The sequence below is a fragment of the Octodon degus genome, unplaced genomic scaffold (genome assembly GCF_000260255.1).
Source record: "Octodon degus isolate 3935 unplaced genomic scaffold, OctDeg1.0 scaffold00146, whole genome shotgun sequence".
Taxonomy (NCBI): domain Eukaryota; kingdom Metazoa; phylum Chordata; class Mammalia; order Rodentia; family Octodontidae; genus Octodon; species Octodon degus.
Window position 1 is genome coordinate 3,651,887 of NW_004524722.1, and position 15,029 is coordinate 3,666,915.

At 42.4% G+C, this 15,029-nt stretch overlaps 1 protein-coding gene across 4 annotated transcripts in view; it reads left to right on the forward strand.

Moving 5' to 3' along the window:
* Stim1 (stromal interaction molecule 1) overlaps window positions 1–15,029 on the forward strand; it is a 247,356-nt gene that overhangs the window by 207,138 nt on the left and 25,189 nt on the right. For all 4 annotated transcript variants that reach the window (XM_004641963.1, XM_004641962.1, XM_023702091.1 and 1 more), the window contains exons 6-7: window positions 7,956–8,133; window positions 12,440–12,617. In XM_004641963.1, the coding sequence (XP_004642020.1) occupies window positions 7,956–8,133; window positions 12,440–12,617 (356 nt within the window). The remainder of the gene's footprint in view (window positions 1–7,955; window positions 8,134–12,439; window positions 12,618–15,029) is intronic.

The following is a 15,029-nucleotide window of genomic DNA, read 5'->3' on the forward strand; positions in this document are numbered from 1 at the left end:
GGACCTGGGCTAGGACTGTGTCTGGGGGTTCCTGGAACTCGGCAGAAATTCCTTCTCGGCAGGCGGGGTGCAGAGGTACTGTGGAGTGGTGGGGGGCGGCCCAAGGGTGTGCGAGAGGGTCCGGCCCACCCTGCGCTTGGGCTGGGACTTGTCCCGCCGGCGCAGGGTAGCAGGAAGCTCTCCACGCACTCACCGGACCTCGTGAATTAGATTTCTATAGTAAACATATGCAGCTTGAATTTGTAATTCGTAGATTTCCATTCTAAGAATTTGATTAGAAAAAAAAAAAAAAAAGAACTTGAGGAAAGAACCTTGAACAGAAAGTGAAGACCCTTTAGAGTCTTGCAAATTGCCACTATATGATCTTGGATAGATCACTTTTCTCAGGTGTATTTTATGATTTAAGACATGAGATAATTGGGCTGAAGGATCCTTATTGTTTCTTTAGCCATGACAATCCATGATTTGGAGAAGAAATCTCTTGCTTGATAAGGGTCCTGTGGAAGAGATTGGAGGTCTATTTCTTCCTGGTGATCTATACCCTGTCATACTGGGAATTTTATACTACACTTGGAACTTGTCTTATTAAGTAACTTGGCAGTTACATTCTGCCATGTGAAATGACCTGAGTAAAGGCTTTTACTGGCTCTGTCATTCAAGGATTCTGAGAACTGAGTATACTCCTGAAAGCTAAGATTTTGTCAACAGCTGTCCCAAAGACAAATTTTTAAAAAATATTTTCCTACTTATACTTGTTAAAGAAAAATTGTCAGCTGAAGCCTGAGAAAAATACAAGGAAACTGTTTGCCAGGAGACTTCTGTAGGAGTGGGGCTTTGCCTGCTGGATACCTGCAAAGAATCCTTTGATCCGTGCCCCTTCAGCCCTGTTTTCCTTTTTGGACACAGTCTCTTATCCCCTTTTGTCTTTTTCAGTACCATGTGGCACTTAGAGTGACAGTGTGTACTGGTTCTGATCTGGGTTCTAAACCTAAGCTAACTGACCACAGATACTTAGGCTCTACCATAAATCATGTAGCGAACACCCCTGAGAAACTAGGCCAGATACCACTGCCAGCCATGGTCACCTTGTCCAGCCTTCATAAAAATCCTGTTATTGTTCTGAGGCTTGAGAAATCTCTGATCAAGAGTTTGTTGTGCATGGGCTGGGGATATAGCTAAGCAGCACAGCACCTCCTGACAAGTGTGAGGGCCTGGGTCCAATTCCTAGTAGCCACCTGCCCAGGTTTGTTATGCAGTAACGGGCTGCTGAGAGAGCAGGGGCCATCTGTCTACAGAAACCTCAAGTGAGGAGGGGAAGAGGGATCAGGCTGGCTTCATCTCAGGGTCCATTTTCTGACAGTGAAAGGCATATCGGCCCTTCTCATATGATGTCAGAGCATCACATGACCTTTTACAGTTAGTTAGTTTGTTTTCCCACTCTGCAGAGTTGGCTGTAGACTTCAGGCCCATTTGGGGCTTTCTGAACAGTGACAACTGTCAAGTGTTAGGTGTGGTTAGAGAAACAGTCCTCATGGACACAGTGTCCACTTTGAGATCTAAGGTGATGTCTCACTGTAATAGCAGATCATCCATTGAAGGGAATTTATACTTTCTGCAGATAATTTCTCAGAAAAATTGAAGCTCACAAAGGAGAGATAGGATTTTGGGGCTATTCAGATTTTAAGTGCAAGAGCCATGAGCAAACCCATCCCTTTACCTTACATTAATGCTCTTTTCTTTTGTATTATCTACCTTCTATATGTGTTGGAGGAGATAAGACCTAAAGAATTCTAGCTTTCAAGCTTTATAACTAAGTAGCTTTGTGATTTGGGGCACATTCCTAAGGTTCCTTGTCCCTTACTTTCTCCTAAATAATATTTACTACTGTTTCTTTGGTATCCCTCCTGTATGGTTTGTCTGGGTAGAGGCAAGTATGACTTTTTATTTTTAGCAGGAATATTGAGAAGTGGAGTAGGTGGGAGCACAGGAGGGAGGGAGAGAGAGGACAGAGACAGGAGGGGGAGAGGAGAGACTGAGCTGCAGGGTAACGGAGTAATGAGTTGTAGAGAAGACTTACCTTCATCGGTGACTCAGATAATGGGGACAGTTCCAAGTGAGCAGGAGTGGCTACTTGGCTGGCAGATCTTGCCCTGGTCTGTGGTGCTGTATCTCTCTTGCTCCCTGTCCTGCTCACTCTCTTCTTTCTAGTATGCTCCTGTTCACCTTTTAAATGTTCTCCAAAATGCTTTTCCATTCTCTGTCTAGGATCAATTCTTTCCTCTTTTAATCTTCTGGAAACCTATAGCCCCTTTTCCTGCCTTTAAAAAAAACCCAAAAAAACAACAATCTGGCCGGGGAGATGGCTCAGTAGAATAAGCGCTTCCCTGGCAAGCACAAGGGCCTGAGTTCAATCCTCAGTTCCGCCACAAAAAAAAGTGATATTAAAATTGATTGATTGATTTATTGATAAAAAACCCCAATAAAACAAACAAAAAACCCAATCTATTTCCTTGGCTTTTACCCTTTATGGGCTCCTAGTGCTGTTTATCTGTCATCAGGTTTTGTCTTAAGACTCAGTAAGGAATGGGTACCAGGAGATGTGTACTAAAAACGATATGGCAGGAGGCCACAGCTCTCCAGGCTACAGGAAGAAGTGGATTTGGGAGAGGAATCTGGCCCAGTTTATTTATTTTTTATTTTATTTTATTTTTTTGCGGAACCGCGGATTGAACTCAGGCCCTTGCACTTGCCAGGGATGGCCCAGTTTAGTTTTGGGGAGAACTGCTGCTTATGGAATGTCTGTGAATAGTTAAAGCAGCTAAAGAATTTGTTGGGGGGGGAATATATATATATTTGTTGGGTTATAACTGGAGGGGAGGAGTGCCCAGGAGTAGTTCTTACAAGTTAAACAGATACCCTCCCGTCCCCCACACTGAAGGCTGTGTAAATGACAAAAGACATTTATAGCATGTATTTGGGTAGTAAAGGGTGGATATTTGTATCTCTCAGTATATTGTGGGAAGTAGAGAAGATGGGAAGAATTGCTTGGGAGAAGGGATTCTAGGAGGAGATAACGATTGAATGCTAACTTTTTCAGTCTTAACTGGTACCCTGAAAATTCTCATCATTGTCCTTGACTTTGTTAATGTTTTGTCAGCATCTCATTTATTTATACCCTTCATCTTTCCTTCAGGTCTGATAGTGTTAATAGTTGACCTCATTTGGCTAAAATTTATTTGCCGCATTCAGACTGGTAATTCTGCCATCCTGTCATTCCCCAGGTCCCAACATGTGTTTACTTAGACAGCTACATCTGCTTTGCTGATGTAAATATGGTCATTCTGCCTTGTTGGTCTTGAGTGAGTGGGAAGTAGATTCAGAGAACTGGGTTTGTACAAAAGCTGTGGATTATAGCTGGCCATACCCTTCTGTTCTAGAGAAGCTTGCATTTTCCCCCTTTACATGTGCTTTGTATTATACTATCCTTTCTTTCTAAGACCTTCTTCCATTCTTCCATTTTTATTTCCTTTCCACCTTTGCTGAATAACTGCTCTGGTCAGATGCTATGCTAAGAATGAGGTTATAGAGATATGAAGCAACTCATAGAGTACCAGAAAATGACTAACATAAAAGTTAACAAACAGCCAGGCATGGTGGTAAATACCTGTAATCTCAACAGTCTGGAAGGCTGAGGCAGGAGGATTACAAGATTGAGCCCAACCTGTATAATTTAGTAATTTAGCAAGGCCCTGTCTCTGAAAAAATGAAATAAAAAAGAAAGTGGGGGCTGGGGGTGTAACTCATTGTGAAGGCCCAGCGATCAATCCCTAGTATCAGCCAGAGAGAAAAAAGGTGAAAAACACTTAAAGTAGTCCCTGCGATAGCAAGAGGGGCAATTCAGGTTTACCTGAGGGATCGTAGCATGAGGGAATCAGGAATGGAGGATCTCTGTGAACTCTAGTAGGCTAGAAAGGTGGTAGAAATTGAAAGATGGAAACGAGATTATTGTGGGAAGAAATACTTCATTCATAAGACATAACTAGACTCTCAATTTGCCTGTGTTTTCTAAGCCAAGATTCATGAATTCCCTAGAGGTGTGGGGTTTAGCTCAGGGATCCACAGAAGGGACCTGACAATTTCTATGTCTGCGGCCTTAGCTTTTCACCTTCTTTAAGCTCCATATCCACATACCTTAATACTTCCTAGATATGTCTATCTGAATATTTTGAAGACACCTCAAAGCACTTTCCCTTATACCCATACATTCTATCTCTTAAGTCATTTCTGTGATAACACATTTTTGTTGTTGAGGAAGCTGAGTTCCAGATAGAAGTGAATTTCATAATAAAGCAGGGCAGAAGCTAGCACAGAGCTTAGACTTCATAATAGTTAGTAGAGGATACTAATTATGACATCATAAGAATTTCTGTATTTTGTATTTTCTGTTTTTATTTAAAGACCCAGCCATTTGGTCTTTGAATCTTTATTGCTCTAAACAGCAACATGGGCATCTCTTAGCATGTTGCTTATGGGAAGTCAGCCTTGGTGTATACTCACACTCAAGTTAGATCAGGACAACATAAGACAATTCCATGGTGAGAGATGTTTGCATGTAATTGAGCAAAAATAAAACTTACTGCATGAATATGAAAGTTGTAGTAAGAAAGTATGTAAAGGAAAGACAGTGTAGTTATCTGGATTTGAATACACTTTTTGTGAACTCCAGCAAGTCAGCGTCTCTTATGGAAACTCAGTGTACTTTCTCTTATAGAGTAGGTGTGAGGATTAGAAATGATGACTTTTGTTGCTTGATACATTTTATTTTTTCTTTGTTCCCTACCTTTTTTTAGTGTGGGAGACATTATCACGCTTGAGGCTTCTCAGTAAAGATTCAATGTCACAAAGATTTGTTGATCTTTGCTGTAGTTATAACCTTCATACGTACTGAAGTTCAGGTGGAGCTCTACAGAGTTTGGACTTATCCAGCTGCGTCTGGCTTAGGTCTGGCTGCTGTGCTCAGCTCCTTCCCGCTGCGGACCTGGGCTAGGACTGGGTCTGGAGGTTCCTGGAAGTCGGCAGAAATTCCTACTCAACGGGAGGGATGGGGAAGGTATGGCGCAGTGGTGGGGGGCGGCCCGAGGGGGTGGGAAAGGGTCTGGCCCACGCTGCACCTGGGCTGGGACTGGTCCCGCCGGCGCAGGTTAGCAGGAAGCTCTCCACACACTCACCGGACCTGGGCTAGGACTCCACAAAGATTTATTGAGCACCTTTTTTATGTTGGTTGAATATAAAACCAACATGGTATGGGCATTGGTATACAGACAAATGGTGATCACTACACACCATTAAGATCAAGTCAGTCAAGCATAGTAGCTCATGGGATGTGGAAGGCAGTGGACCTGGGCTTAAGCTATACATTTGACAAGGCAGGCAGTGGACAAAATGGGTGCTTGTACATTTAAGTGGAGTCAGAGCAGAGTGAAGTAATCCAGAGGATATTGAAAGATGGAACAGTATTACGTTAGGGGCCTGTGAAGAGAATGTCTGTTAGAGTCTTTTGTTGGCCCTGGTCATTCAATAGCTTCATTTCTTGGATGAGAATATGAAGTTGGTCAAAACAATAGAATTTGGATCATATCAATCTGAATAAGATAGAATTAGGGTCTGAATGAAGTAGGTAGGCCCAATCTGCATGGCACCTCGAGATGTTTGTAGTTTGGGGAAAATAAGAGGAGGGTTGTCATTCATTGACTCTTGTTTGAAAAAGGCTACTTTGGATTTTTGTTAAGAATATAAAGTGTTGACCAGGTAGCTCAGTGGATTAAAGCACCTGCTTAGGCAGATGCAGGGGCTGGGTTTGATTCCTGGCCTGCTATGCCAGCCTGGCCCCCAGGGTGTGCTGAGACAGGGATTGAAACTGGGTTTAGTAGCCTGCTTCTATAATCCCAGCACTTGGGAGGCTGAAAAAAGGAGAATCACTAAGAGTCTGATCTGTGTAGTGAGACCCTGTAGACCCTGCACTAAATAGAAAGAAAGAAAGAAAGAAAGAATGAATGAATGAATGAATGAATATGAGGTGGGGGTGGTGAGATAGCTCAGTGGACAAAAGTGCCTGCTTAGGCAAGTGCAGGGACCATAGTTCTATCCCCAGCATCACATGCTATGCCAGCCCCACCCCCAGGGCAGGCTAAGTCGGCCAGAGTCTGGGTGTAGTGGTAAAGGCCTGTAATCCCATTGCTGGGGAGGCTGAAAGCAGGAGGATCATGAGTCTGAGCTGTATAGTGAGACCCTGCAACAACCAAATACATGAAGAAGAAGAGGAAGAGAAGGAGGAGGAGGAGGAGGAGGAGGAGGAGGCAGAGGCAGAGGCGGAGGAGGAGGAGGAAGAGGAGGAGGAAGAGGAAGATGATTCTGGTATTGAGTATACCCTAGGATACCAAGATTAGAAATGCTTAACAATCAAGGAGACAATATTCCAGGCTCTCATAGAGGCTATGAAGGAGCCAAATGAATCCAGAAAGACACTACTCACTGTGCTGCAGAAATACCTCCTCTTTGGACCTGAAGGACAGAAGAGTGAGGACTTGAGTATGGGTAGAAGGGTGGCCCTGCCTGGAGGCCAGCAGATAACCACTAGAAGACTTGTCAGTTTTCTCTCTGACATTCTAGCATAAATAGGCGTAGGACATGGTTCACCCTGGACCTAATAGCTCCCCTTCCTGGGATGGAGGGAGGTGTGCTCTTTGATCCCATCCCATCAACAGGTCCTGCTGCTTAGCTTTTCAGTTAAGAGCTCTGACTGTAACCCTTTCTGTCAAACCATGGGATTCAACTTCATACAATTTTTAGCTACATACATTTTTTCCTAGTGTCTAGATTCTCCCTCAGCTTGGTGGCTCTACCAGGGTGGAGCCTGTATTTTTATGAGCCCACTGTCCTTTCCAGGCACAGGGATCCTGCCAGTCCTAGCTTTCTCCTCCCTTATATAATCTGCTGTATATTGAGATCATTAGTCCTGGTTTAACTCCCTTCCACCTTCCTTCCCTCAATCCCGCGTCTGTGGGTCCTTGGAGCCCAAAGAACAACCTGGACTGGCTGTAATAGCAGCCCTCTTCTCTTCATGATGTCACTTGTAAGTTGCCTATGCTGTGGCCCAGCGCCCAGATCTGGGCTGCTGTGAGCAATATCAGGCCCTAGGACTGGCATTCTCCTGCTTAGCTAAGTTCTTGGGAAAGTAGCTTTTGGTTTTACTTTCTAGTGATGTTCCTTGTTTTAGCTTTTACATTTTTTTCTAGATACTGGGTATTATTTTGAATGACAGCTGTGTTGTCAGCCCTATCATTTTACCAACTTTATTCCTGGTGTTCTCTGGAGAGAGATCTGCCTTTCAACTTTTGGTATTATACTGTCTCTCTTGATGGTACTATTCTGTCTGATCTCTGGATTGAGCTATAGCCTCACCTCTCTATGGATTCAGACTTTCAGACCTTTAACTGATCAGGTATATGGACCTTGTGCCTAGAAGGGCCTAGCAGTCTAGGATAGCAAAGCGCCTTTAGTAGCCATAGCCCATAGCCAGCCCTCAGGCTGTAGTGACATTATCCCTTTATACCTCTATCTCCTTTTACCTTAGCATTGCTTACCCTGTATCATAGAAGCCACTGCTTCTGGGCATATGGGCTCATCATAACCCAGAGGAGGCTAGGATATGTTGAGGCACTAATCTCTTCACTGTGTTGGTGGGAAGTATGTGATCAACTGCCTGCATTCTTTTCGGGCCTTCCTTTCTAGATGAGGACTTGATTACCGGAGAGATAGGCACACAATTCACTGTAATAGTATGTTACAAGTATGTGTCTGTCAGGGGAAGTATTGGGGAGGAGGGGTGCAGGGGGTCTGCAAGGCCAAGTGTACTGTGGGTGCTCTGACTCACTGTGTCCTCCCCTCCCTGGCAGTGACCCGCCATAATCACCTCAAGGACTTCATGCTGGTGGTGTCTATTGTTATTGGTGTGGGCGGCTGCTGGTTTGCTTATATCCAGAACCGTTATTCCAAAGAGCACATGAAGAAAATGATGAAGGATTTGGAAGGTTTACACCGAGCAGAGCAGAGTCTACATGACCTTCAAGAAAGGTAAGGACCCTCCCTTTCCATCACCCTGGTACTGCTAGAGCTGGGAGCTTCCTGTTTCCATCTGGGTGTGTGCCACCTGGCCTCAGAGACATGGCTACTCAGGCTGTGCTGTCCTTCCAGAACTACTCTGGGAGTCTAGCTTCCTGCCATTCTAGTGTCCATGGGCAATTATTCCTTTTGGGGAAAAGCTTGATTCTACTTTTATCAGAAGAGAAATGTGTTCCTATCAGTGGTTTTGAGTTCCCTGGTTGGATGGCTTTTTAGGTGTCACACTTCCTTTCTTCCTGCCTCTAGATTGCTTCTCTTCCCATATAAGTAGATGCAGTGAACTGTTCTTCACTGTTTCACAAAGAAACCTTATATACTTTTCTTACTGCCCTTAGTTCTTTTTGGTTTTTAATTTAAAAAAAAAATTGGTATAGAGTCTCATTACACAGATCAGACTCGTAGTGGGATTACAAGGGTGCGCCACCACTCCCAGTTTCGGTAGCCATGGCCAGCACAGCAAGCCCAGGGTTCAATGGCCAGCATGGCATGCTGTACTGGGGTTTGAACTTGGGTCCTTGTGCTTGCCAGGCAGGCTTTTAGACCGCCAAGCTATCACCCCAGGCCCTCTTAGTTCTTTTTTATCTGGACTCTAAATCTCATACATATGACTTGTATATCTTTGGGTAAATCCTTTCCTGCCTGGCATATGTTTTCATCAGTAATGTGAAAGGCTCAAACAAGGAGAATGGCATTTTCTTCTAAGATAACACTGCTCACTCTAATAGTCTGGGACTCTGTTGAAAAAAAAAAAAAGAACAACATGATTTAAAAACTATGGCAGAAGATTTAGCTGTGCAAAGAGAGTCCCAGTCATTCAGTCAATTCTTATACTTACTGACACCCAGGAACCAGGTCTATACTGAAAATTGTAAGGAATTCACTGCCTTCAGGGCAGCTGAGCTTACACATAAGAGAAGGGGCAATGAGTGAGTACACCTTTAAAGCAGACTCACTGCCAGCTACAGGATAAGAGCCCTACTGACTAGAAAGATTCAGACTCAGCTCAGTAGATGTTGGGCCCAAAGGAAGTGGCTTTGAAAGTTGGCAGGGATCTCTTGAGAGTGCAGGCTGAGTATAGGTTGGGGCCGGATCCCTGAGACCCTGAAAGCACAAAGAGAACTTGGACAGGTTTAGTAGGCTGCAAAAGTCAATGGTCAGTACAGTTGTTTTTTTTTTTTTTTTTTTTGGTATTTTAGCTTTGAGAAAAAGAGGCCCACTTTAAGACGTCTTTTAGAAAATGACTTGCAGTTTAGGGACTCCAGTTGGGACGTCTTTGCAGTCATCCTTGTGAAAAGGAATAAAATGTGGTCATTTATGTTTTTTTAAAATGAGAGATGTAAAATAAAATGACAGTGTTCAATCCCTGGTCCCGCCCCCCCCCCAAAAAAAAAAGACAGTATTTTCTTTGGAGGGGTGAGGAAAGAATAATTCGTGAGCCAGATTTTTTTAAATACTGAAATGCTTTATTGCTTTTCAATCACCATGACTTTTTCAATTAGTTATTATTATCCCTATTTTACAGTTGAAATCAAGGCTCAGAAGGGGTAAGTACTGTGATGACGGTCACATGTCAGCAGGAGTAAATTTTGACAACAGATTTGTTCTCATGGGTTAGGCGTGGTGGTGACGGTGGGGACAGGAGTCTGATCTATGAACTAATTCCCAGTTACTATGCTGGGCCCCTTGTGCCTGGGCCCTCTGCTAGCTAGGGGTAAATGTTGCACTCTGAGCAGTTCCCATACTTTATTTGTCTGAAAAAACATACTGTTTTCATTCCAAAGACAAAAGAATCTAGGCAAGAGGCATTCCAAGTTTGGGGCTAAAACTAAGCTCCTAGCCCTTGCTGCTCCCTGCGGCCACCTGAGCTTAATGACTATTGTGGTGCTTAGAAAGCCAGCCCCCCACTCCCACCGCACCCTCCCCTCCCCTGCACACACACACCTTCCTCTTGAAAGTGCCCTGAGCTCACATGTGACCTTGTAACTTCTTACCTTAATAGACCTGTACTGCCAGCCATCACAGAACTTTATTTTACAGACATCCTGTTATTTTAATGAATAAATGTAACGCTACATGTGCATTCCACTTAGGATTTTATTGGGTTTCAAAATAAGTCTTTGAGGTAGACAAGAATTTTGATTGTTATTTTGCTATGAAGAAGCAGGCAAAACTTGTCCACAGACACACAACTGATTAGATCCAGGATTTAGAATCAGGCAATCAGGCAGCTTAATTTTGTGACTCATAATGTTAATTGATTGTTGCCTGGGAATGGGGTGGTACCTGATAGTACATATATTTGCTTATTTCTGCACCCAATGGTATATGTTGATCTGTGTCTCCTGTAGACCATATTGAGAGTATGAAAGTGGGCCAGGCTCAGTTCTGCTTTAAGAGTGTTGTTAGAAAGAAGGCATATCATACAGTATTGACTTTTCTAAAGAGGCTGCTTTCAGAGAGGATACTGGCGTAATTTCTTGTTGATTCATGGAAGAGTGCAATAAAGGAGGGTACTCAGGTTGGGAAGATAGCTCAGCAGCACAAGTGCCTGCCTGGCAAGTGCAAGGTCCTGAGTTAGATTCCTAGTATCTAAAGAAAGAAAAAGATAAAGCAGGGTACTCAACAAGGGAAAGAGATGGGAGTGGAAAATTATCTCTAGAGTGGCTTTTTTTTTTTTTGCTTGCACATAGCGCCATCTGGTGTACATTCAAGGAGATTCAACTCCCTTTTCTGTAGGACCAAAGTAGGTAAGAATACAATTGTCAGCGGGAAACTTGCAGCCAACATTACTTCCTCTTCTCTGCTTGCTTGTTCTACCACATCTTTTGAGGCTTCAGTCACTGACAGCTCTGGACTTGGAGATATTTTGAAAGTTTATGTGCTTCTTATATCATGTTCTTAATTAACTCAGTGGTCAGGGCTTTTTGTGTGGGACCTTCTTGTTATTTAGTCTGTCTTTACTTTTCTACACCTCAGTTCTAACTCATGTACTCTTTTCTTCCTCATCATTCCTTTACCTTTCTAGCCTCATATTTTAGAAACATGGTAGTTCCTACTAAGCTAATAAGACTGGACAGTGGCTAAATTCTTTTCCTTTTCAAAGGGATTAGTAAAGTCTTACTTTCTACTGGGTCTAGACCGGGTCTCCTTCTCTGACTCCTTTCAGGTGGAATTGATTACTCCACCTTTTGAGCTAACACAACACCAGGAATATCTTTATTATAGAACTTACCATACTAGAGACAGTATCTGGCTACTTGTCTTTGTTAGACCAAGTCATGAGCTCCTTAGGTGGAGAAAGTTTTCTGACTTGTCTCCATATAGTTAGGCTTGTAACAGGGCTTGATATTTAGTAGGCACTTGATAGAACTTGGTCAGTGAATGAACTGAAGGATGGATAGATTAATTAATTAACATAGACATGTGGACAAAAGAAGAGAGGAAGGGAGACTTGATTGAGATGGAAGGTTTTGGCAGAGAACAGAGGGATGTGTGGGTAGGTAGAAAGAGTAGATTATTATAACTGATACTCTTGAGATCTTACTGTGTAAGATCCTTAGGAAAGGAACACAGGACTCAAGGCAGCAGGCACTCTCTCAACCCCTTTCTACCTCCTTTGGCATGAATATCATTTTTCTGTGTCTCTGGGAACAGATACTCAGAAATCTAAGAGGTGCAGCCCAATAATTTATTTCTCATCTTCCTTAAGCCTTTTCAATCATCTTATCTAGTACCTTTTCCTGGATTTTGTCCAGTTTTCAAGATATTCTACATTTATGGAACCATCTAGGTATCAAAATATAAGTGGAATAATTATGGGATTTGAAATTACAAAGTTTTAATTCCATTCTCATTCTTTCTGCAAGTTATTTCCCCTCTCTCAAGTCTTTGTATTCACATCTGTCCCAGGCTGATAGTGTTATCAGTATATCATTATTTGCCAGGAAGACTAGTGTGAAATTTCTTATAAACTGGTAGTTAGAATTTTAGAATGTGTATATTTTAGAAGATGGATTTGGATGCCTGGGAACTTCGCTTCACAGCCTTGATTACTAGTAATAACATGATCGCTAATGTGAGAATTACAGTAATCGTTTGCCCTGAGCTGGCTAGACAGTCAGCAGAGTAGGGGAATACTGTGTATGTGGAGGGCAGGTGCTCTTATTTTCCTTCTTGCAGCCAAGATTCAGGGCCTGTTGGCTGGCACTCCCTTGCCTGGCCTCCTCCAGCTCCCTACAGATCCCCCAACCTCCCACAGGCTGCACAAGGCCCAGGAGGAGCACCGCACAGTTGAAGTGGAGAAGGTCCATCTGGAGAAGAAGCTGCGTGATGAGATCAACCTTGCCAAGCAGGAAGCCCAGCGGCTGAAGGAGCTGCGGGAGGGTACTGAGAATGAGCGGAGCCGCCAAAAATATGCTGAGGAAGAGTTGGAGCAGGTATGAGACCATAAACTCCGGGACACCTCAAGGGATGGAGAAAGAGTAGGGGCTGGGAAGTTTCATGTATGAGGACTTAGAAATATGGCTCCAAGACTATCTTTTAGAATCAGTAAGGTTTTTTTTTAAAAAAAAAAATAAAAGTATGGAAAAGCTGCAAAAGATGGTTGCCAATATTTTAAAGAACAAATGATAAGTATTTACATAAAATGTACAAATCATAAAGTATTTGACCAGTAAACTTGTACATCCGCATGTACCTATGTAACCTCCACCCAGATCAAGAGAGAAACATTTTATACTTTTCCCTTTGGAGTCAATATTTCGTCTAAAAGTAATGACAGCCACCACTTCTAAACCAGATTAGTTTTTTTCTGGTTTTTGAACTTCATGAAAGTGGTATCAGCTGGGTATGGTGACAAATGCCTATTATCCAGCACTCAGGAGGCTGAGGCAGGATTGCTGTGAATTTGAAGGCAGCCTGGGCTGCACAATGAGTTCAAAGCCTATCTGAATTACACAGCAAGACCCTGTCTCAAAAAAAAAAAAAAAGACATTATATATATGTATTCTTCTGTGTTTGCTTTCTTTCACTTAGTATTATGTCTGTGAGAATCATTTATGTTGCATGTAGTGATAACTGCTTTACTTCCATTTCTGAGTAATAATCCATTGTGTGAGTATAATTCATTTGTTAATTCTCCTGTTGGTAGACTTTTGGATGGTTTATGATTTTTTGCCTTTTATGAATAACACTGTTATAAACCTTTTTGTTTATGTTTCTTGGTGGGCATAAACTCTCAATTCTGTTGAGTATATTAACAGAAAATTTCTATATCAGCTTTATGAGAAACTCCCAGTTTCCCAAAATGGTTGTGCTCTTCTATACTGCTACCAGCAATGTATGAGACTTCTAGTTGACCTATGACCTTGGTATTTTTATAAGATTTCATGTAAAGATTATTTATTTATGTACTGGGTCTACAGGGTCTCACTCTGTACATTGGACTCATAGTGATTGTCCTGTTTTCAGCTTGCCTCAAGGGTGGGGCCAGTACAGCACAGTAGGGATTGAACCCCCAGCCCCGGGCAGGCGCTTTGATCCACTGAGTTATCTAGCCAGCCCTTCATGTAAAGATTTAGATAGAAATTTAAACACATTTCCTTCAATAATGAGCAGCCAAAGCACCAGTATAGATGTGAAAAGTTTTAAAACATGATTAATAGCATTAACTTCATCAGCATAGATGAAATATTTAGTGTACCTGTTGAACACACATTTTCTTTTTTTGTTCAAACTGGGTTTTATTTTTTGCTTTCAGAAAGTACTTATAAAAAGTAAAACTACATTTAATGAAAAGGAGGAATATGAAATTATGGTGAAAGACCATGCTGTGAAAAGGTCCTTGGCTTACAGTACGTGCAGTGTTCTCCACCGGGCCTGTCCAGAGGCAGACAAAGCATTCACCTCATCAGCTGGCACTGAATGACAGCTGAAAAGGTGGACTGCCACACTGGGAACTGTTCTCATCCCTGAGTGGGCCCTGCTGCCTTCTTCGTGAGAGCTCTCACGGAGAACATTGCCTTTATGAACAAACCAGAAAGAGCTGCAAATGCATTTTCTTTTTATATATCAAAATACTGCTTTTGCTCGATTTGGTCTGCTTTGGTATTTTTGTTAGGTCTTTTAACTTTTATTTTTATTTTTTGTGGCCAGCTCAGCCCACCCTGGGGGCAGGGCTGATGTGGCTATGTGTTGCCAGGGATCGAACTGCCCTCCCTGCCTGCTTGCCTAAGCTTGCCTAAACAGGCAATTTAGACCACTGAACTATCTCACTGGCCCTTTTAAACTTATTTTACATGGCTTTTATACTCAGTTGTTATTTTTTTTCCTCTTTGTATTTTGATTATTTTCTTTTGATCTGTCTTTTAGTTCTTTAATTCTATACTCTGGCTATGAACATTCAATTAGTCTATTTAGTGGGTTCCTTCAAATAATGTTTTTCAATTTTATTTTATTTTTATTCATTTGTTATTTTTTATATTTAGTACAGGGTCTACAGGGTCTCACTACGTAGATTAGACTCATAGTGATTCTCCTGTTTTCAGTCTCCCAAGTGCTGGGATTACAGGCATGCACCACCATGCCCAATCACAATCTCTGTCTCAGCATGCCCTGAGGGTAGGGTCAGCATGACATGCTGGGGATTGAACTCCTGCCACTGCACTCTGCCTAAGCAGGTGCTTTAGTCCACTGAGCTATATGGCTGGTCCTTGTTTTTTCAACTTTAGAATATCTGTTCTACTTTTTTATAGATTTCAGTTCCTTGTCCAAAATTTATACCCTTTCATCTGCTATGTCTATCTTGCCATACATATATGTGTATATATTTATACATGTGTTTATATATG